This window comes from Montipora capricornis, chromosome 12, assembly GCF_036669925.1.
Source record: "Montipora capricornis isolate CH-2021 chromosome 12, ASM3666992v2, whole genome shotgun sequence".
Lineage (NCBI taxonomy): Eukaryota > Metazoa > Cnidaria > Anthozoa > Scleractinia > Acroporidae > Montipora > Montipora capricornis.
The window spans coordinates 21964712-21989228 of NC_090894.1; the positions used below are offsets into that span (position 1 = coordinate 21964712).

Sequence of the window (24517 nt, forward strand, 5' to 3'; positions counted from 1 at the left end):
AGGCCTACTCTGTGACCTTAAGTCGACATAACTTAAGGCAACTTAAAGCGACTTAAGAGAAAATTGCCCAAAAAATCAGGCGATTGAAGACCCACAGAAACATTACTGTACCCTTTTAGCCTTACACTCGTGGAGCTGGTTGCTCAAGGCCTGGTTAGCACTAACCATTGGTTATCAAAGGTATCAAAACAAATAGGTTTTTAAGACAGTGGTTAACAGTGAATAATGCTTTGAGCAACCCGGGACTGACTGATAGCATTGAAAGAGTGACGTGATATTGGGAATTCCTTGTAGCTTAATCATATGGAAATTTAAAATTAATGACTATAATAGGTTGTAAGTCACTTCAAACGATTCTATTTGAAAATTCTGTCACAATAGCATTTAATTAGGTACTCACATGCGGATAACGCAGTTTTCCTCAAAGCGGATGTTGCTAATTGCGCCTTCATACACAGTTCTAAACAGTTAAAACAACATGGCAAGTTTTTAGGGGAGACACAACCAGATCGATTACGTTTAGTGTCTATAGCGAAAGACCTAGTTTCATTTATAATAGAGATCAGCAATCAAGCAGGAAAACTTGGTATACATTGATAAGTAGTAAAGTATGTCAAGTCAACCCAATTTTAATACCTGGTAGAGGTTCCATGCTGTCGAATAGTCTACCTGTGACAAGGATTTTCATGACCTTCTAACAAACGTACAATTTTCATGGCAAGCACGGGAAACAAATATCTTTAGCATAGTAGGGGGTATCACATTGCCTGCCTTGCCATGCATACATGTAGCTTTGTAAGATGTGTCTGACAGTGAATACCAAACAAATTATAGATCGTTTTCAGGTGACGTCATCATTTTCTAAAATCCAAAACTAAAGAGCCACGAAAGTTTTTATCCTCATCAGGTATAAGAAGCGGTAAATTTGTATCCATTTGCAATTTTAAAGCTCAATAGCGTGCTTTGTTTGGAAACCAGAGCATTTTGAATTTCTGAGTTTTAGCGGTGCGTGACACGAGGCGACGATCGAGTTTATTGAGAAATATATATTTATCTCATGGTTTTGAGCCTTTTTAGAATTTAAAGCATTAGGAAAAGTGCTTAGATAAATAGCTGTCTGTTCAGTACAGATGATCACTAGCCTAGATAGCCAAAGTAAGTAACAGATGTTGACACTATTTTCCGGCCGCCATATGGCCGCCATATTGGTGCACCACAGATGTGCACCAACACGGCGTTTTCATACTGGGCTCTGTAATATCTGAAGTTTGGGGAAACGCACAGGCCTAAAACTTGGAGAAGTGTCTTCTTCATTTATCTTCTACAACATCACGAATTCTTGACTTTTTCCACTGGATGGTTTTCGATTTATTTTTTTATTGCGTGACAGTGAAAACGATCTATAGGTACTGTACAGGCTTGCAAATGATTCCTGGACAGGAAATTATCCCCAAAGTGGACTGCAAATGATCCCCGGGCCAGAAATGATCTTAATAAATGATACTCCAAAAAATCCTCTGGCATATAAAAGCAACAATAAAAACTGGTAAACATGCTGTGCCGAATAACAAAATTAGCATGGCAATATATTTTTCCCCGCAAAATAAAAATAATAAAATAAAGAAAAGAAAAAAGAAAGGAATCATTTAAGGTGTTTACCCTGTCAAAACACACTGTGGGAGTGCACTAAATTTCAATGTGTCTGCTTCAGAGATTATGACACCTTTGTGATTTACATTCTCTCTTTTCAAAATACATTATCCTTCACAATTCTCTCTTGCTTTAAGATTTCAAAACTCTGGATACTATAAAATTTTAAAGAGAAATTAATTTTTTCCATTTGACCGTGCCTTTCACAACTTGTTCTTGAATCGGTGGATTCATTTGCACATGGAAATTTTTTTGATGCATGAGAACAAAGCCAAAAATAGTGTCTTGCAAAAGCAATATTATATGGGAGAGAACAGAGCTCATTGTTCAGGTGAGTTGCTGTGGGAACATGGTACGGTTGAATTTGCTGTTTGCCCTTATATAATATGCTTTCCTTTACAAAAGATGATGAAGTGGAGTTTTTTTTGGAGGGGTGGGCCTTGCCTAAAATGCTATAAAAATTGAGAATCAAACTTACAAAAGAATCTTTAAAAAAGGCTTTAGAAAATAAACTAAATGCTTAAGAACGTTAATGTTCCTAGCTAGCCTTCCTGACAAAGGAAGGCTGTTCCACAATACTGGGGCTGCTACCACAAACGTGTGCGATCACCCATAGTCTTTAGTGCTGAACCGTGGACTAACTAGCAATATACCATTGTCGTTCCAACGCAGTTGATAATGCAAAGCCGGTAACATTGAAACTAGATTCATCAGATATCTAGCAGCTAAACCCTGAAGTATCTTAAAGGTAATAAGGAGAATCTTTAAATCTCTACGCACATGCACTGGTAACCAATGAAGTTCCCGAAGTGACAATAACATGACAATACTTAGGCCCACAGTATACTAATCGTGCACTTGCATTCAAGTTGGGGGAATTTATGCTTTTCAGGGGTCGAAGGAGGGAGACAAATACCCCCTAAAAAGCGTATAAATGCTGCTTTTGTAGACTGAGAAAGTCCATTTTTCACAGGAAAAGTCAAGGCATATCTTGCTTTTCATACGAAGCATAATAAGTCCCCAGAAAAATAGAAAAGAAATGGGTTGGAAAACAGCTTACAAAATGCACCCCCTCAAATATACATTGGCTCGACTGAACTCTGAGGGACACCACATGTAGTTGGTTTAGAAATTGATGTAGTATTACCAATGGATACAAATTGAGATCGATTAGATAGATAGGAAACCAACCAGTCATAAGCAACTTTAAAATGACCCCACGACCCACGACTTAATAAATTTAAGAAAAAATAAAATCGAGTAATAGACAGCTGAAATGATCTCTGGCCAGTCTCCGTGCTGTGCTGAAGCTGCTTGTAGTTGCCCGAGGCATACGAGAACTTGCTCGGAGCTCACATGTACCTCAGGGCTACTCACGTTGGTGCGTAGATATACCTTTCCATAAATTGACCAGATAACGCGCCGATCAAATCGAAACTTCAACATCCCCTCTCCCCCGCCCCCCGGGCAAACCACAGGCATCTTCTGTGCCCGGTGAGTGAGGGAATTTCACCTTTGCCTGCGTGGGGTGGGGAAAATTGAACCGGAAGGGTGAGGTTTCAAATAATTGTTTTTTCGGGCGCCGAAGTCACTAACAGCTATAAAACACGTTTGGACAAGATGAAAGAGTTGAAAGTGTTAGATTCAAACTTCTCTATCTGTTTATTTGTTTTTTCCGCATGTGATTGTTACGCTATCTTATTTACGCGCATGTGACATTGCGTTACATCATGACGCCTTGATGTATTTGGATCAGTTTTCAATCAAGTTTTTCAATTGCCACGTGCTTTCACTCGCTAGTGTTCTGTTTTAGTTTCTGCTGCTTAATTGACCTTTCTTCGTGTATTTCTTCGCTTCTCCGGATCAGAGGAATATTTGTAAGTTTACTTTATGCTGTGTTTTTCAATCAGTGCATCAGTCTCGTAGAAATATTGTGATTTATTTCCTTTCAGTCGAACCATTGTTTCTTCATTGTCATTGTCATTGCTGATCTTCAAATATTGACTTCGAATGCGTTCGGATTACCTCGTGATCACTTCAATTGTAGTAAGCATTAAATGGAACCTTTTTAATTGTCTACGATTTGGTGCTTACAGAAAGGAAGAGATGTAGGGCATTTGAACACCATTTTGGCCTGAGGAGGCAGAAATTTGAATGATCCAATCTTCAAAAGTTCAAGTGGCAGTGGGGGGGGGGGGGGGGGATATGTTGGAGTTTCGAGTTGATCAGCGCATAAATTGGTATTTAAAACCCTTTTTCCATTTTAGAGCACTCTTAAAAAGTTTTTGTTCAACTCGGTTAGTGACTCACTTATGTAAATCTTATTTTCAGCAAGGCGGCCAAGGTTATTCAAATCTCTAGTAGAGTGGTCACGCAACTTGCCACGGGCATAATATACTTCATGATCATGTCACATCATACTGACTTTGCAATGATGTATGGAGGGAACTTCAATGTATTCATCTTGGGCTGGATTTGATGACTGGTGGACACATCTGCAGCCGAAACTTTTGCACCAACTAGGCTCGCAACTTGACAGACCAATTCGGTGGTATCTTCATCTGCTGTCACTGGGATCATGCCTCGAAACTTTAGACATTCGCGGCCGCCATATTGTTCCAGTTCGTTTAGCCACATTTGTTGATCACTTACCGATATCTGATCTGCGCTTTAAGAGCACTGTTCTCAGCATAAAGTCCCTTCATTTTACGTTCTTGTTCTTTGAAGTTTTTCAATAAAGTTTCGTAGTACTTAGAAAGCTCAGAGAATCCTTCAACCGAGCCAACTTGGCATGGAGTATTTCCTCAAGGTCTTTACAAGTAGATGACATAATGTAATAATCGAAAAGCAGACTGAAATAGATGATGAAGCAATAACGGAAGCAGTTCAATGGGCAGTAACAGGAAAAATGGACCAGCACACTCACTAAATCAGAGCCAGATCAGAGCTTACAAAATCATGTTCGTCTGCATGAACAACTCAACTCAACTACTAGAACTCCAGTGGAGCTAGGTTGTTTCAGGACCTTGCACAATGTGTCCTGCTGGTATATGCCCTCTACAAAGTATGCCTACAAGTTTTCAAGTACAACCATTGATATTTAACATGTGATGACCTGTCCCACAGACCAGCAAGACACACTGTCCATTCAGGACATAGATAAACTACCAAGAAACCCATGAGATCTAGTAACTCAATGGGTAAAGCATCCGGCCAGTGTTAGGGCTGTTGTATGTTCGAATCCTGCCTAGGAGTCGCCTTAGGACTAGTTTCCCATCCTTCCGCATTAGAAATTAGGCCTTACTTAACAGTTCAAGCTTTTGTTCAGGTAATTACTCAAATTTCTTTGTATTAATACTTACAAAATAGGTGTGATTTCTTTGCTATTGTCAAATGATTCAACGTCGAATTGTGTTAGGTTTGCCCGTATCATGTATCTGCAGAAGATAATAAGTACTTTGCAAATGTATTTCTGTCCGAGTTTCTGATTTTGAATTGGCAAAATTAAACCTTTATTGTGTATCCATCGTATTGACCCACAACCGAGTTTCAAGCTCATGAATTTGATTCTATTTAAGGGGTTACAGCCTTTCTTTGAATTCGAAGTTTTGAAAAGTCGCTCATTTGTCAGTTAAAGGTAAAGAAGAATTGTTTGTTCTTTTATTTATTTGGACTGTTTTACACACGGGTGAAAGGTAAAAAGCAACAGGACTCCGCTTCCGCATGTGATATTCTCAACTTAATGGGGCAAACCACCCTCCGAGAATTCAGTGTCCTACGTGTTTGTTTACTGTGTCGATTCTTTAACTTCCCAGAACAGGCGCTGTGAGGCATGACCTACGGTTTACAGTCTTGTTTTCTAGGTGATCAACGCCAAGTATCGCTCTGTAATAATTGTTTTCAGTATTTTTCAGTTAACAAAAAAAATCTATCATGTCCATGTCTATCATTGAGGAAAGTGCCTCTGTATCCAGAATACAGCAGCAAAACTGAGGATTTTCAAATAGCTCATAAGTCCAGTAAAGACTTGTGCGAGTTGTCTCTCTTTTTTTTGTAACGGTGGGCAATTTGAAGGCTTTTAATTAAATAGCGTAGAAAATTTGCCTCTCATTCAAATGGAAAAATTCTTTCACAAAACTTCATTTTCTAATATGGACTTTCAAACAAGAATATAAACATTTTCACATTGTGGGCATTTTAACTGTGAAGACTAAAGTCCTATCCACTCGTAGATGTAACTATAATGGCAGCACTTTCTCATCAGTGTTGGTGTGACTGGGCATTGAACCTGCAAGTGGCCAGCTACAGTTTGGGTGACTTACATTACTAGGTTGCGGTTTGGCCGGACAGTGAACACTTTGTCTCCAACGTAGTTGATGGGGTTGTCAGAAAGCATTCTGTTGGGGAATCAAAAATTATCAAGTAAGTCGGTAATTTTAATTCCACAGATTTTAAGTTATGTGAGTGACAAGGAATCTGCGAGTAAAGCAAAGGTAAAACATAATTTGAGGTTTCTCTATTTGATGCAAAAGAGGCCGCGTATAGTTGCTTCTGGCCTGAAGTAATTGATGACATAAATTAGTCGAAGATACTTTGAATTTCTGAAGGAAAGAGAACAAAAGCCATGTGATCATTAAAAAAACAATTTGAAGGACTAAGAACAATCAATGACAGAAGCTCAGCTAAAAATGAAGAACTTAAAACCATGAACAAGAAGGCAATGATAATCTTTGACAAGAAAAAAAAAAGTGAAGTGGATCATTAAAAAAAGAGAGGAAAACAGCTGAAATAACCGAAATAAACAAAAAGGATTAAATCAGAAGAGTTTTGACTGGATAAATGTGGCAATGGCTTTTCATGGATTTCGACTCAGACCATCTAGTAAATATAATTCTTGGATACGATTGGGACTTGTCGAGGTCTTGGATTTTTCAAATTGGTTTATCACAGTTTTTGACCCAGGGCGGATTCATCTAGCAATAATAATTATTTGGACACGATTGCTGGTTTCCGCAATTATTGCCCCAACATCACAGACTTAATCCAAATCATTTTAGTGTGTAATTTCTTTCATCCCAAATGCCTTTGGGTAATTTTCTCCCATTTTGTGTAAATTGTTCTTTGGATTACTCCCACAATGGTAATACAGCAAGGGTTTTTTTAACTTCATTCAAACTTCACCAAGACATGTAAACTATGTGTTTGGTACTGGCAATTTGTTGATACACTATGTTTTTCCCGTTTTATTAAATAAATGCATTTTTTTATGCTGCATAAAAAATGACATCTTTTTAATTTAAATTCATTGTCTTCTTATGTAAATAAATGAAGACAAAACGGTGTTCCACACAGTACGCCACAAGTATATGGGGATTTTCGAGGCCAATGTGGTACATTTTGATACTAGTTGAATGGTTATGGATAAAATTAAATACTGCAAAGTAATTGACTATGAATTTGTCCCCTGGAATAGAGAAATTCCTTTATTTTGAACAGTACTCCCTTCTTTTGTGGGACCTTGAAGATTAATTGAGTAATGAAGTTCTCATTTATATTCGTTCAATGAAGTACTGTGGTAAACAGTCTTTAAAACCAATCCTATGAAAAACAAAGTTACGATTACAATGGTTATTACTAAGCGCTTAGTTGAACCCAAAGACGAACAAAATAGCAACATTTTTCCTGGGAATATGCATGCATGAAGTACTGTTGTGGAGAACTGTGCCATTAACTATGACTTTAACTTGATCCTCCTATACAAAGCTGTCAATTCTTGTTTGCTGAGATAAATGTCAGTGGCAAAGCATGGACCACAAGGAATTAGGGGTAGTATCGCTCATCCAGTCTGAAGATTGCGAACAACTAAGCCACCTTTCTCGCTTCTCGAGGTTAAGTGCCATGTGAGAGTGGAATATGTTAGCAGACGTACTATTAGTGTTGGCTTGCATTTCACGAGAAACTACCAGGTGATCTGGTGACGTAATTTGGAGGACCGGGAAGAAAAATTTTAATGCCGAATGGTCCCACAATCATGGGCGGCCTTAAGTGTTGTTTCCAAACTCCCCGCAGTATTGCCAAAACTCAACAGATCATTACGTGTCTACCCTGTTACTGAATGAACATTCAAGTAGACCCGACAAGATCTAACCTCGCCTCTGCCATGTTGAATTCGAAAATAAGGCAAGGTTGTGGGATACATGGAATGGCCAAATGCATAGCTAAAGAGATTTCTCACATCATATTTGTGTCAATATACTTACAGATATCGTAGACTTGGGAGTTCTGAGAAAACCTTGTCTGGGATCTCAGTTATGTCATTATCAGACAGCCACCTAGAAATTAAAGCCCAGAAAATAATGTACATGTAACCTTCTGCAGGGCTAAGTTATCACACTACTAACTTATTTTAAGGTGACTGAACATAGTTTTCCTGCAGGCTGGTGCGGATTTGAAATCAAAAGAAACAAAATTAATACTGTATGGTGACTTTCATGAGAACTTTTTTCCTTCTTCTCAAGATGACCTTGGAAATGCAGTGTAAATTCGCTTCCATTTTGTAAACGTCATGGTTTTTTAAAAGTGAACTGATGAACGCTGCGCACACACATTCGCTGAAAAATTTGAGACCACCAAATGTTGGCTGTTTACTAAATTTCTTGCAAACCAGTCATTAGATTTTGCAGAAATTTAAAATTAAAATAGTTCCGACTACAAAGTCATCAATCCAAAAAAATCAGAAATTTAACAGACGAAAACTTGGGAAAACTAAAAAAAAAGAATTATGGAAAATCCATTTGTTGAAATTCTGTGACAACAGCTGTTAGACGTACTTTATTTCTATTATTTTATGTAAGCAAATATTGCAAAAAATGAGGAATAAGCACCCTGTAGGTCACGTGTCAATCTAAATGTTACCATGGTAACAGCCTGCAGAGTGCATAAACTGTCAAAATATAAACCTTCATGGTAGCACTCATCACTGACCAAGTTTGAGCTTCCAGGCAAAAAATGCATAAATAGGCCAGAAATGCGAGTATGAGAGCATAAAATTTGTGTTCAGTCACTTTAATACTACTTTCATTCTGTTGAAAATTAAGTTAATTTAGGAAGCCAACAATATTTATTGAAGCTTATCTGCTGCTCATTTAGCTGAATTTTTACGTTCTTGACTAGGCTTTTGTGCATCATGCCAGGATTTTTTTGAGCATTTGATTGAGGCAAAAGCATTAAGCATTTTAATGGCATTTTCCCCCAAAAAAAATTTTTCACAGAAAATGAAAGTAAATTTTTTTTTTTCATGTCAAAAATGACTTACCGGTATGTTGCAATACAATAACAAAGACTAACTTTCACTTACCGGTGAATGTCAAATACCATGTACATTGTTAACTTATTATACCACATTTGTGTTGTACATTTACGTTTTTGTGAAGCTGAGCCTTTATTTGTGTCAAAAAGTTGAAATTAAAAAAATTCAAATTTCAAAAACAGCCCTATCAGCCTATGTATATTGTCTGAGCATTAACTGAGAATTTTAGTGACTTTTTTGGGAGAGACCAAGCATTTTAGTACGATAGAAGGAGTGTTAAAATGGACTGTCTCTCTGAAAATGGGGTGCCATTCCAGTAGGCGTACCTCACGGAACAAAGCTAGGCCTGTGGTTGTCTGTCATTATGATTAATGATTTAGATGTTGGTGGGTGATGCAGAAGTTGATGAACTCGAGGAAAAGACAGAAGCGGAGAGATTTCAGCTTAATGAAAACAAGCGCAAGGAACTGCACATTTGTTTCTCAAAATTAAGTGATCCGTTAGAACTAATACCTCAACTGACCTAAAAGGTGTGAACGACTCAGAAGAATCAAATCAAAGCAAAAATTGGATGATAGTGGATTTGCTAGTTTTTACTAAAACAATACGAAAAATCTAAAACAAAACAAAAAGGCGAAAAAAAAAAAACTAACGGAATCAAGGGTATTCAATCTAAGGTAAACATTTCTCGCCAAATAATGAAGGCTTTTAAAGACAAAATTGATGTTCCGATAGTTCTAAACATTCTTGTACTTGCTATATATATTTACAAATTTAATCAAGATATTGTCATTTCCTTGACTTTAAAAGTTGTGTGCCACTAGTGATCATCTTGCTTTTTTATGGGCTCCTCAATCAAAAAAAAAGGTGACCTAGCAATAAGATCAAGTAAGAGGTTGTACAAAAAGAACAAAAATGACATACTGGAATAACCTTTAGTATCAATCTTAGAAGGCTATCTAGCTAAGGTCAAAATGTACTTTAATTTAAGACCTGAAATGGTTATTAATTAGTACTGAGACTTTATTTAACTCAGTCAGACAATTCTTTGTGGGGTGACCAGATGCATAGCTATGTCATATTTTGAAAGTGTATTTGGAGCTATATACTTACAGCATAGATAGACTTGTGAGACTTGAAAAAAAATCCTTGTCTGGGAGATAACTTATTGAATTGTGATCAAGAAATCTAGAAATGAAAACATGAAACGTAATGTATGTGAAAACTAATTCAATTTAACTAAGTTAACATAGTTCTTATTAATCTTAATACTACAGTACAAAATTCAAAAGCAAAATACAAAATATATATATATGAAGTTGAGAGTAATCAAACCAAAGTGAACGCGTTTCTTACTGAATAATAACATTTCATGCTACAGTACTATTAGAAGGCCAGAATGCAAATGCACTTTAATATTAACATTTAATCCTATATATAATATACACGTAATTTGGTCACATTTTTTATTATTATAATTGTTACGATTGTAAATAAATAATATCTTATTATAATCCTAATACTGTAAATATCAAGATTTTCAAGCCTTATTGTTTGCAAGTTGATATGTTAATAAACTTTATTTATTTATTTATTTATTTATTTATTTATTTATTTAAACGCATCCTTTGAAATTATCTTTTCAGTACTAATTGATAACTATTTTAGGTCTTAAATACTCTTTTTCTTTGGCCATATCAGTTTTATCTGGAAAACTACACAGACAGCGGTGACAAACATCAGACATAAACGCATCCTTTGAAATTATCTTTTACTTGCATTAACGATTCGTATGCTTTTGCATACATCTTCATAAGTGACGGTCAATACAAAATTTGAATCTAAATAGAAAGGATCACCACCTTATTAACTATTAAGTAATAATAGAGTTGAGCTATTTCATTGCTAATAATAAACATTTAACACTAAAGACTGCAATGCTGTGTAACAATCTCTCCCTTGCATTGGATCAACATAAACAGTGATAAGCATAAACACACCACTGTTCGTACAGATAAACCAACGTTCACAAAGGCATTCTCTTCTAAATGGAACTACGGTCGGACAAACCTAGCATGATCAGCTTTCTAGTTTGAGTGTTTATTAAAACTAGGTGACAAAGAACCGTAAGAAAGGCACGGCTTTTCGCTGCTGACATATTCATTTAAGGTCGGCTTTAAATTTAAAATCAACCGTCAGTGTCCCCTTTATTTTACAGCGAGTGTTGAATTGCCCTTTCGCTGAAATTTCAAAATGAGCCGACCTTAAATGAATACGTCAGCTGCAAAAAGCTGTGTCTTTATTAGGTTTTTTTTTCTTTTGAAATTTTAGCGAATTAAGGGCAATGCGACACTCACTGTCTAATAAAGGAGACAGTGTTGATCAAAGATTTTAACCAGACCTTAAGGTGGCTCAAACCAGTTTCAGCGCTTCAAGTGACGCTCTTATCAGAAGGATCGGCACTACAACGTTGTATCATGTATTAGTAATATTGTGGTACCAAATGAAACACGAAGTATTGCTGAACAAGATGCAGTCATTATTGTTACATCATAGGTCACCGTGCCAATGGGCAAGCCCTGTAAAATCACCCTTTATTTTGTCTTTAGTTGCTTACATCTCAAAAACGAACTTGGTGACTCCCAAGGGCAAGATGAAAGTTTCTACAAAGTTTAAAAAAATTCCATCTGGCGGGTTCAGAGCCACCTTAATTAATTCTGTGATATTTTTAACCCATTGACTCCCAGGGGTTCCCCAATGACGAGTAAAATCGTCTGGTGTTAGACAGAGTAAAATAGTCTGGCGTTAGACAGAGTAAAATAGTCTGGCGTTAGACAGAGTAAAATACTAAGTCTGGCTGGTTTCCGCCGGTTTGGACGTCAAAGGGTTAAGGGGGGTCAACAAAATCGATTGTGAGATATGAGCAACTAAATCCAAAATATAGGGTGTTTTTGCTGGGCTTCCCCGTTGCCAAGGTAAATTATTCCATCACAACAATGATCACATCTTGTTTGGAGATAATCAGTGTTTCATATGATACCATAACATTGCTGTTACCTGATACAGTGTGGTAGCCTTATTTGACCTAGAGAGAGCGTCTTCTAAGTGTTGAAACTCTTTCGAGCCTCCTGAAATGAATATGTCAGCAACAAAAAGCTGTCTCTTTACTAGGGTTTTTGTCACCTCTACTGTTACTTAATAGTTAATAAGTTAGTGATCCTGTATATTTAAATTCACATTTTGTATTACTTGTGAAGATGTATGCAGAAGCATGCGAAATGTCAGGTAAAAGATAATTTATTTCAAATGATGCATTTATATCTGATGTTTGTCATCCCTATTTGTGTATTATTCCTGGTAAAACTGGGATGGCAAAAGAAAAAGAGTATTATTTTAAGACCTAAAATGGTTATCGATTAGTTCTGAAAATGAAAACAGCTGTGTGAGTCACCAATTAACCAAATCAATCAAATCTTTGTGGAATGGCCAAGTGCATAGCTCAATAAATTGTTCACATCATATTTGAGTCAATATACTTACACATATCGCAGACTTGTGAGTCCTGAGATGTTTGGGAATTGAGTTAATTTATTATTAGATAGCCCCCTAGAAATTAATTAAAGCACAGAAAGTAATGTACATGTCACCTTCAGCACAGCAGAGTTAATGTGGTATTAACATATTTTAATTAATACTTCTTTTTGAAAAAAATTCCAGCAACAACACTGCACAATTCTATTTAAACAAGAACAATGCAATCAATCATAATTTAACTTTTATTCCAGTTTCATGCTCAGAATTTGCTGTTCATGGCCTTACTTAATTCTTTGTGCAATTATACATTTAATCCCAATTGGCCTCAAGAGGGTCCACAAACGACTCAGAGCTATCAAATCAAAGCAAAAATGAATGACAGTACATTTGCTAGTTTTAAAGAAAACAATACGAAAATCGAAAACAAAACACAAAAATAGGTACGCATTGTGTACGTGTCATAGCGCAGTAACTTGACACAGTGCTTTATTCGAAAAAGTGTCAACTGAGCTACGTTTTGTTTTCCAGGGTGTAATATGTAAAATACTAAACCCAGAAAAATTGAAGAAAAGAAATGGGAATCGAGAAACATTGGCTTTGAGGCTGACATGAAGTTTAACTTCTTTTTCCCAGCAAATTTTAGCGTGCACTCTGAGCGTCTAACAGTCTCCATGACAAAAGTTCACCGTACCATCCTCTTACTAATCGAGTCAGAGGACCGTACTGGGGAATATTGTCCCCCTATATGTCATCCTCCTACCCCTCCCCAAATTTATCTGATATACACAATTATTGCTAATTTTCTCTGAATTGTGTATATCAGGTAAATTTGGACACTGTGTCCCAGGACTTGTAACCATACCCGTGGATAGGATTTGAACCCGGAGTTTCAACACTATACAATCATGTAGAAAACACCTCACTTCACTTCACCACTGAAGATCAAGACACCATTCTCTCAAAAAAAAGATCTAAGTCCCCCATAGAATATTATTGCTGAAGAGCAATTAGGCCTAGGCTAGATTAATAAGGTGTAAGCTTTGATTTTAAAATGTTTAGCTTTGTTGTGAAGTTTGGTAACCCATCTTTTGCATTGTTTAATTAATATTGTTTTTTGCCGAGTGATAATAGCATTATCAAATTAATAGTCATGTGTTTAAAATATTGTCCCTTAGCAGCTAGCGGTGTGGTGGTCAAGTGGTTAGGTGACGGGTTAAATTAATCATCACTCCCGGGTTTGCGCATTTTCCACCAAGATTTCAAATAAACCTGTCATTAGATTTTGCTGAAATTTGGAGTAAAATAGTTCCCACTACAAATGAGTCATCAATCCAAAAAAATCAGAAATTTAAAAGACAAAAACTTGAAAAAACTAAAAAAACGCCTATCAGTGAATTATGAAAAATCCCTCTGTTGAAATATGTGATAAGAGCTGTTAAATAGTTAAACATACTTTATTTCAATTATTTTATGTACTCAAATGCTGCAAAAAAACTTATAAGTGACTTTGTATAAATTAGGAATAAGCATTCGTTACGCCTTGTATTAATCTAGATGCATTACCACAGTAACAACCTGCAGACCACATAAACTGTCCAAAAAATAAACCTTCATGGATGCGCTCATCACTGACCAAGTTTGAGCTTTCAGGCAAAAAAATGCATAAGAAGGGTGGAAATGGAAGTATAAGGGTGTAAAAACTGTGTTCAGTCATGTTAATACTACTTTCTAAAGTATTACCCGCAACATTGCACAATTCTAATTAACCAAGAACAATGCAATCAATCCCAATTAAGCCTTTATTCCAATTTCATTTCCAGCATTCTCTGATCGCGGCTTAATTTACACGAATCTACTTAGACAAGAGCAGTACAAGTAATCCCAATAAAGGAGTCTGTGAACGACTCAGAGCAATCAAATCAAAACAATCATAAAGAAGAAAATGAAAGTGTTCTCGTGTAGTATTTGGAATTGACAAACTTTCATTATGTCCTGATTGGAGGACTGTTTGAGAAGTAGGAAACAATTTATGAATTTAATCGAGATATTGTCATTTCCTCAAGTTGAAAAGTAATGTGTGTCAGTATCAACTTGCTTTGTTTTTATGGGCTCCTCAATTTTAAAAAAAATGTGACCTGGCTGTACGATCACATAAGAGGTACAAAAAGAACCAAAATGACATACTGGAATAACATTTAGTATGAATTAATCTTAGAATGTACTTTAATTTTAGACCTGAAACTTGAATCAGCTGTGAGTTGTTCTGTAACTAAGGCAGACAGTTCTTTGTGGAGTGACCAGGCGCATAGCTACGTCATATTTTGAAAGTGTATTTGGGGCAATATACTTACAGCGCAGATAGACATGTGAGGTTTGAGAAAACATCGTCTGGGAGTTGAGTTATTTCATTGTAATCAAGAAATCTAGAAACAAAAACACGAAACGTGATGTATTATGAAAACTAACCCAAAACTAAGTTCATGTAGTACTAATAATGTTTATCTTAGTACTACTCTTTAAAGTGTATAATTTCAGCAACAGTACAAAATTCGAAAAACAAAACACAAAAGAGAAAAACTAATAAGCAATAGAGGACTTTTTCCGGGTTAACATAGCCTCATCTAAACACGATGGGAAGTTGGGAGGATTCAAAGAGTTATGCAAACCCAAGACGCAATGGACGGTTTGCATAACTGTCGAGAAGGAAAAACTTGGTTTTTTTTATGGGTTCCTCAATTTAAAAAAAAAAGGTGACCTGGCTGTAATATCAAATAATAGGTGTACGAAATGCCATACTGGAATAACATTTAGTATTAATCTCAGAAGGCTAAGGTCAACATGTACCTTAATTTTAGATCCAAAATGGTTATTAATTACAAATAATTGAGACTTAATTTGAATCAGCTGTGTGAGTCGTTTTGTAACTAAGTCAACCAATAATTCTTTGTGGAGTGACCACCAGACAAATAGCTATGTCATAATTTTGAAAGTGTATTTAGGGCAACATACTTACAGCGTAGACAGACGTGTGAGTTTTGAGAAAACATTTGCTGGGAGTTTAGTTATTGAATCGTCACGAAGATGTCTAGAAATGAAAACATGAAACGTAATGTATATGAAAACTAATCCAAAACTAAGTTCATGAAGTACTAATAATTTATCTTAATATTACTCTTTAAGTAATATATCAAACACGAGAAGGAGTGTTTCATCGGATATCCAAACACTGAGAAGCGAGTTGAAAAACGAGGCCGAAGGCCGAGTTTTTTAACCGATTTCGAGGTGGTTGGATATCTGATGAAACACTCTTTCGAGTGTTTGATATTGCTTCTCAAAAGAATCAGTATTTTAGGAGATATTTGGGATCAAAGTTGGCGAAATTTTATGCTAATTAAGACCACATATCCAAACTTCCTTCACGGTAGTGATTTCTTTTGTTTTTGGCTTATGAATTATTAATGAGTTTGAGAAAGTATATTCAGCAACAGTACAAAATTCGAAAAACAAAACACAAAAGAGAAAAACTAATTAAGCAATAGAGGATTTGTTCTGGGTTTATATAGCCTCATTTAAACATGAGGGGTAGTTGAGAGGATTCAAGACAGTTACGCAAACCCAAAACACAATGGAGGGTTTGCATAACTGTCGAGAAGGAAAGACATGCTTTTTTTTTATGGGCTCCTCAATTTAAAAAAAACAAAAGGTAACTTGGCTGTAATATCAAATAAGAGGTTGTACAAAAAGAACCAAAATGACATACTGGAATAACATCTAGTGTTAATCTCAGAAGGCTAAGGTCAACATGTACTTCATTTTAGACCTGAAATGGTTAATAATTACATTGAGATTTAATTTGAATCAGCTGTGTGAGTCGTTTTGTAATGTTTTCAAACAACGATTCTTTGTGGAGTGACCAGACGCACAGCTATGTCATATTTTGAAAGTGTATATTTGGGGCAATATACTTACAGCGTAGATAGATGTCTGAGATTTGAGAAAATATTTGCTGGGAGTTCTCTTATTGCATTGTTTACAAGATGTCTAGAAATGAAAACATGAAACGTAAGGTATATGAAAACTAATCCACAACTAAGTTCATATGGTAATATTATTTATCTTAATACTACTCTTTAAAGTATATTCAACAACAGTACAAAATTCACAAAAAAAAAACGCAGAAGAGATTTATATAGCCTCATTTAAACACGAGGGGTAGTTGGGAGGATTCAAGACAGTTTAGTATTACTCTTAGAAGGCTAAGGTCAAAATGTACTTTAATTTTAGACCTGAAACGGTTATTAATTACAATTAAGACTTTATTTGAATCATGTGATTAGCTGGGTGAGTCGTTTTGTAACTAAGTCAGACAATTCTTTGTGGAGTGACCAGATGCATAGCTATGTCATATTTTGAAAGTGTATTTGGGGCAATATACTTACAGAGTAGATAGACGTGTGAGTCTTGAGAAAACATCGTCTGAGAGTTGAGGTATTTTATTGTTATCAAGATATCTAGAAATAAAAACATGAAACGCAATGTATAAATTATGAAAACTAATCCAAAACTAAGTTCATGTAGTACTAATTTATCTTAATACTACCATTTAAATTAAAGTGTATTCAGCAACAGCACAAAATTCGAAAAACAAATTAAGCAATAGAGGACTTTTCCCGTATTTACACAGCCTCATCTACATGTAAACGAGGGGGAGTTGGGAGGATTCAAGACAGTTAAGCAAACCCAAAACGCAGACGAGGGTTTGCATAACTGTCGCAGAACCTTGAAAACGTCGTTTTCACTCACGGCGTGAAATTTAAAGCTGTGGTTGGAAATAGATGAAAGACCATCCTGTTGTAGGTCAACTGGACTACCGTGGGATTGCCGACTGGCTAACAGCGAGGAAGCAATTGTTGTGAAATACTCGTTTAGAGAATTTGCAATGTCATGTTTGTCGATTGGCTCTTTACCATCGACTACTATCTTGTCGATCTCAGTGCCGTTGTTCTTGGAGGGCAAGACTTGATGTAGAGTATCCCAAGAGGCTTTGGGCTTGCCTCGGCTTTCTTCGAGCTTGTTTCTGAAGTAATTTTTCCTGGCCTTTCTGTTCATTGCGGTGACCTTGTTACGAAGGAGCTTGTATTCGTTCCAATCCGAAGATAATCGGGATGTTTTAGCCCTTTTGTGTACTTGGTCGCGTTTTCTCATGAGTTTGAGAACAGTACTGTCAAGGCCAAGGGTGCGTCTGTTTTCGAATGCGTTTCTTCTTTAATGGGAAATGATGGTCAATCAGGGATTTTATCTGCGATTCCCATGCTGAACACATGTCGTCCACATTGGTGATAGAATTATCAATCAGGCTCCACGAAGCTTGCTTCAGATCAGCTATGAAATCATTTATTTTTACGACATTCCAAGGGCGTGTTGTTATGGTCCAATGCTTGTTCGGGCGAGTCGCTGAGCTGTGCATAATTCCATAGATGGGATAATGGTCGCTAAAGGCTATGTTAATTACACCTGCCTTCTTAAGCAAACTGGGTGTTGAAGTTATTAACACATCAATGAGGGTGCTTGTTGTAGAAGTCAAACGAGTTGGTTCATTTATCAATTGTTCAAGTTCATTGGCCATTGTAAATTCCAGCAGCCTACCTGTTTGCCTTGAGGTGGTATTTATGATTTATGTCACAGTTGAGATCACCAATAACAATGACTTCTAATTTATTCTTGGTTGCAAGCCTCATAACATCGTCCAGATAGTCGAAAACCTGAAGGGATTCATCTGGAGCCCGGTATACACATCCGATTAAATAATTCACTTTTCCAAGTTGCATTTGTATCCAAATGGCTTCAAAATCGTCCTCTAAATCCCTTCTCACAGTGTGTTTCACACCGTCCATTATATACGGGTGACTCCTCCTCCCCTGCGATTATTTCTCCAGTCAAGGCAATGCACAGAATAACCTGGTAAATCAATTTCCGATATGGAGTTGTCCAACCATCTCTCCGTAATGGCGAGTCTTAGTGTTGGGACCGGCGGTTATTTGACAGTGATGTTTTGGGCCCGGATTTACGAGATTTATGGCGCTTCTCGTGTGCATTATCATCAAGGGGTTGAAAGACGCAGACGAGGCTGAGGAGTAGTTGATTCTACGTCTTAGAAAACGTTTCCTGATGTAAAAGCCTTTGTAAATGTTTAAAGTCTATCGTATCTCAATGAATCGATTTGGGCTCTCAGTGATCTTGAACTCAAATTTCCGTAAATATACTGCCTTTAGCGGATCAGGTCGAGATTTATGCCGCTTCTCGTGAGCATTATTATTGAGGGGTTGAAAGACGCAGGTGACACTGAGGAGTAGTTGATTATACGTCTTAGAAAACGTTTACTGATGTAAAAGCCTTTGTAAATGTGTGAAAAGTCCTTTGATGATGGTCCAACTTCAAGATGGCGGGTGGACTGAATTCTTTGCCAACAACTCGAAAGGCTTATTTCGGTGCCGAAAGATGAAAGTTGGTCTGCATTGTTGATCCACTTTGACCCGATAACGCTTACGTTCGAGAACGGGTAGATAATGTGACAGTACAGGAGCAGCAACAGAAGCAAGAAAGAACTTGTCGCGGAGCTCGATAACAAGCTTACTGCCGCCATGATGTAAAATATCTTCCTACGTCGCTGTAGTAGATCTTAAGGTCCTTGATGTTGCTGAATAGGGGCTTTGAATTTCTCCCCATCTTGCCCTGATTAACCATGATCAATGGAAGCTGACGGTGCTCCCTTTACCCCCTCCTTCTGTCAGTGCTCCTTCTTACGGGTATTTATAACTATAGCTACACGGATCAGAGGAAAGTTGAAACAGACGTTTAAGTCACCAAGGATCGAACCAGGGACCTCTCGCTCCGAAAGCCGTGCACTAACCAACTGAGCCAAACAAAACAAAAGCATCTCATCCAAATGTCACATACATGTATATGGAACAATAATTAGTCTAAGAATTCCAAACAAATTTCAAATAAAATAAGTCTATATCCAACTACTAAGTATAAAGAGATTATAAATGTCACTCAGCTTAATACGAAAGGACATCAACATAGTTTAAAGTCTATCGTATCTCAATGAATCGATTTGGGCTCTCACTGATCTTGAACTCAAATTTCCGTAAATATACTGCCTTTAGTAGATCAGGTCGTGGCATTTTCTTGAATTGATTGTCAGTCCAACGGTTCAGTCCTCCAACCCAACTTGAAACACTTCCAGATTCCACTTAACAACAAAATATCTCATCCCTAATAAACTATGATAATGTAGCTGTAATAAGAAGCACTAAGTAAGAACAAATCCTGATGGATGACTATGATAACAAATGATATAAAGAAAGAAAAACACACCGACAGAGTTCTAAATAGAGGTTTCCTACATCATACGAAACCTCCGTGTCTGCACGCGGTGCATCTGGGTAGACAGAGAGTCTTAAAATTTCAAGCAACAGACTTCACTCTGTTACTGTATCCTAGATACTGGTCTTCCTGGAGTGTACCCCATTTTTTTTCTCTTTTTCTATAAATAACATTGTTTCATTTAGTGTCATCAAGCAGCAAAAGTGGTAAAATGGAGTCTGAAGAAACTGGAATTTAAAATTACGGTTGTAAATCAGAAACATAATTAACTTAATTATCACAAATTACAGCCACATGAGGAGAAAGAGTTTCAATCTGAGGAGATGTCATCGCTGGTTGTTCTATCCCACCTGTATCCATTGCAGTAAGGGGTTACATAAACCTTAAAAGTCCAAGGTATTGTTATTTTTATGGCTATGAAGGCCTCAGTTTGTTCTTCCTTCCAGCTTCTGCAAAACACTTGTCTTCTCATAGCACTCACTCATTTAAACTCCCCTCGAAAATGCTTGAATTCTTCACAGTCTTGCATAATGCAGGACAAAAAAATTTGTTTAAAAGTAGAGCTTGTATTCAAAAAGTCCCAATCAAAATTGCTGTTTGTTCAATGGTATTCAAACTTGAAACCAGTACTGTACATCAGTTGGGACACACAACAGGTACAGTGTAGAAGCAATAAATACTTGTCAAGTGTTTTAGGGAGTACCATCAGTTAAAAACTCACAGGTCTGTCGTGGTTGTTGGTATATTATTCAGCAGATGAGCTGAATGTTTCTCAGTGCAGTTAAAGATGTTCTCAACTTCAGACCTTTCTGCTGTGCTGCTGCAGTGACACAAACTCTCACAAACGTAAAAATCTGTAAGAGATAATATAAGACTTTGTCAAAAAGTAAAGAAATAGCCTAGCCTTTATGGGATTCACAGGTGTATTAAAGTTTATGCATGAAAGAAAAGTGGCCAAATTACTTTAATTTATAAGATTTCATGTTTGGGTGCTCTTGTCTCAATTTAAATTCTTCTGTAATTCGCACGTGTGCTAATAGATCATCTGATTATAAACAAGTGTAAATTGGGGTAAAACACAAAGCACTACAAAAGAAGATTCAGTGATACTCAGGAGAAGATGGCTTGCGTAGAGCTGTCAGCTGTAAACTATTGATAAGGGGTAATAATGTTAAGGATGAACTATAATTCTAGAATATTATTCATCGCTTTATTGCTACAGCTTTGTTTTGTGTGATACCAAAATAACCACTCTCGAAAGGCCAATAAGATCAGTAAAATCTCACCTATAAGAGAAACGTGAAACGTCTTTGAATCATTGCCATGTTCATTGGTAGCGTTGCAACTATAGTAACCATCCTGTTTGATTTTGCTCTTCACCATTCCCGTTCCGAAAGCCAAAGTTGTAGTTGAGCTCCCCATTGATATGTTGATTGGTCGCGTCCCATCAGACAAGCACCACACATCATGCTCCAAGACTGTTCGAACCATTTGTAAAGGAATTACTACCTCCAGTTTAGCTGACAGAAAAGATGAAGTACAGATTTTAGCCATCAATTAACTATAGCACATTGTAAAAGAAAATCAGAACACCCAAATCGTCAAAATATTGACTTCTTATTTTTTGGCCATTTTAACTTGAGCAAAAACATTGAACAAACTGCGGAGATAAACATATTATAAGGCATTTTAACTTGACATTAAAATACATCTTCAGAAGTTCAACTGTTAAAGAAATTTTAAAAAAGTATATAAATTATGTGTAAAATTTTAATTGGTTAATAAAGCCAGAGTTGCTTTACAGAAAGAAAATTTTTACCGGTCTCTACACAAAATGAGACTCCTTGAAACCCAGGAAGTATAAAATTAATTTGATTTATTTATTTTTATTTTTACAATGATAGACTATCTATCATCAGCATGTAAGTCACCAGGGTCAAGAAAACTGTAATTCTTACCCAGGAAGGCAAAGACCAAGGCCACATCAACTTGGACAACAAAGACCTTGAGACTGTAGACAAATTCTGCTACTTAGGATCTACCATCACTGTCTTCAACTACCTCACGGGACGAGGAAATTAATGTCAGATTAGGGAAAGCTGCAACAACTTTTGGCAAACTAACAAAAAGAGCATGGGACAACAAACTGGTCACCTTGAAGATGAAGATCAAGATCTATGAAGCATGCATTTTCAGCACACTCCCGTATGGATCTGAAACATGGACCATGTACACCAGACAAGAAAAGAGATGCCTCCGTAAGATCTTGGGCATAACTTGGCATGACAGAATAACCAACACAGAAGTATTGGAGCAAGCAAATCTTCAGAGCCTGACAACAATCTTGTGCAAAAGATGGCTAGGACATGTGAGAAGAATGGATGATACACGATTTCCAAAACAGCTGCTCTATGGGGAATTGGCTCATTGTAAGAGACAGAGGGGAAGACCGAAACTGTGATATAAGGACACCTGCAAAGTCAGCCTGTCAAGATGTGACATAAATCTTAAGACCTGGGAAGAAACAGCTGAGGACAAAACAGCGTGGAACACAGAAGTGAAGGAAGGAACTCTCCTACTAGAGAACAGCATGATCAACAACCAGATTGAGAAACGCCAGCACCGAAAGGACAACAACAGCAACAGAGAGTGTTGTGCTTCCCACATTTGCAGAATCAGCCATGAAAGAAGCTGCAAGTTAGAGAAGGATGTCTCAACTGTGAACCAGAAAATGACAGATAGCTCTTATTTAGTCTACTGGATGTAAAAACCGTCTGAGCAGCACATAGCAACAGATCTTATCAACTTGCTTTTATTTCTCAGATTGGTTTCAGACTTCATTAGGGAGTTTGAAGAAGATGCTTAAAAGGAACTTATTTTATACGTATATAATTTTTAAATTATACAAAGTACAAATTCCGTTCCAGCAAGGGTGTGAACAACAGCGAAAAACACTTACACAACAGTATGTGTAGGATTTAGTCATATCCTGAACGATCAACTTTATTGGAAAATGAATATCTCAGTCCCGATCCAAATGCCACTCTGCTCATGTGCCGAACCTAACTCAATAAAGTTCAACTGAAGAGCGACTTTGGAGCGACGGCTGATTCATACGCTGTACCTGGGTCGAACCAAACTGAAATCCATACAATGGTAAAGGGGCCTTTAGAAGTTAATGTAAAACTTTGGAGAGTATTGTGGTAAGATTATAAATTATCACAATTTATGCGTTAGGTTCGGCACATGACAAGAGCGATCTGTGAATAACCTGCTGCTACAACATCGCATAGTGCGACAGACCCTGCTGAATTTAACGTTGTTGGCCACTCCAAACCTAACCTGCCGAACCAAACTGATTCAAACGCCGCTCTTAACTCATCAGTTAGGTTTGGCGCATACATGTAAATGAAGCGGCGTTTGGAACGGGCCTCAGATCTGAATACGTTATCACAGCCCTTCATATCCCAATCAATTCTGTGAGTCCAGAGGGAAGAGTAGTGCTTGTCTGCTGAGAAAAAACCTGTGTGACATTTGCTTTTGGTTGGTTCTGCTGGTAAGTAGGAAACCTTTTCGATCTGAATTTAAGGGTAGGGCCATGATGAAAATGGTAAGTTCTCAGTACACGTGTTATTAATGAGGAATTGTTTCTTAAGTTACATGTACCTTTTTTGCTAGAGTTATAAACTGCTTCGAAGTTTGAACTGCCATTTGCAATTACCAACATGTAGCGTTCTGTCGATTGTAAGGTCAAATGACACTTGATTTCAGTGTAGTGCCCAAGCAAGGTTTGAGACTTGTTTCTTCCATCGTAGACTTTTACCGAACTGGATTTTGAGCCAACTTGGTTCAGGATATTAAGGGTAGTAAACTTTAAACTGATATAATGACCAGGTAGTACTTCAATAATCCAGCTGCAAGTATTTTCTTTGATGAATGAGGAACTGCAATTGATCGCCCCACTTGGGCGATTGGCAATGAATGGTTTGGATGAATCTACACCTGTAAATATACAGGAAAATCACAAATGTCGAGTAAATTTTAAAGCTTTTGCTGGTAAATGTTCCCAAATAGTCTGCATGTTTTCACCCTTCCTAAGACAACATAGATCTCTACTCTTTTCACTAACGATAAATTATAATGGAGCATCACTTAAGTACTATATAATATCCAAGTGTTTACTAAAATGCGCATAAAACATTCACTAAGATACAAGTTCATTATCTTGACGACAAGAACTGCTACATTAGCTTGGAAGAAGCTCTTATTGGTGAACTGCTTAGGGTCACTAATGTTCTTACCACATTTTGATGTCTTCTGTGATCTATTACTGAACAGATGCACGTCAAATTGGAATCTATTTGTTTTATATAATAAAGAATTAAATTTTATTCACATAAAAGCTGATGGTGACATCAACCGTGCCTCTGTCCTCTAATAGATCATACATAGGTAAGACCCAATCAAAATGCGAGAATAACTTGGGTTATTATATAATATGAGTTAACATTTGGTTAAATTGTTGTTGCGTAATTGTTCAGGAATGACACTAGATTTTTTCTCTCGAGTGGATAGTAAATAGCAATCATCTGTACTCGTTTAGGACATAAAGAAGTAGTTGACTCGTTTGTCTGT

At 36.9% G+C, this 24517-nt stretch overlaps 1 protein-coding gene and 1 long non-coding RNA gene across 4 annotated transcripts in view; one reads left to right on the plus strand and one right to left on the minus strand.

The window, feature by feature from the left end:
- Positions 1–24517, minus strand: part of LOC138026798 (uncharacterized) — a 43625-nt gene that overhangs the window by 13669 nt on the left and 5439 nt on the right. For 2 of the 3 annotated variants that reach the window (XM_068874250.1, XM_068874249.1), the window contains exons 3-15: positions 23549–23884; positions 21169–21402; positions 20604–20736; positions 16933–17004; positions 16463–16534; positions 15507–15578; positions 14845–14916; positions 12500–12565; positions 10073–10147; positions 7911–7982; positions 5973–6047; positions 5013–5087; positions 401–460 (exon numbers count right to left, since the gene is read on the minus strand). In XM_068874250.1, coding sequence (XP_068730351.1) covers positions 401–460; positions 5013–5087; positions 5973–6047; positions 7911–7982; positions 10073–10147; positions 12500–12565; positions 14845–14916; positions 15507–15578; positions 16463–16534; positions 16933–17004; positions 20604–20736; positions 21169–21402; positions 23549–23884 — 1414 coding nt within the window. The remainder of the gene's footprint in view (positions 1–400; positions 461–5012; positions 5088–5972; positions 6048–7910; positions 7983–10072; positions 10148–12499; positions 12566–14844; positions 14917–15506; positions 15579–16462; positions 16535–16932; positions 17005–20603; positions 20737–21168; positions 21403–23548; positions 23885–24517) is intronic. The other variant, XM_068874251.1, reaches the window with a different exon arrangement.
- Positions 643–4408, plus strand: LOC138026799 (uncharacterized). Its single transcript, XR_011127351.1, has 2 exons — positions 643–3527; positions 3982–4408. It is a non-coding gene; the product is annotated as an uncharacterized lncRNA (long non-coding RNA).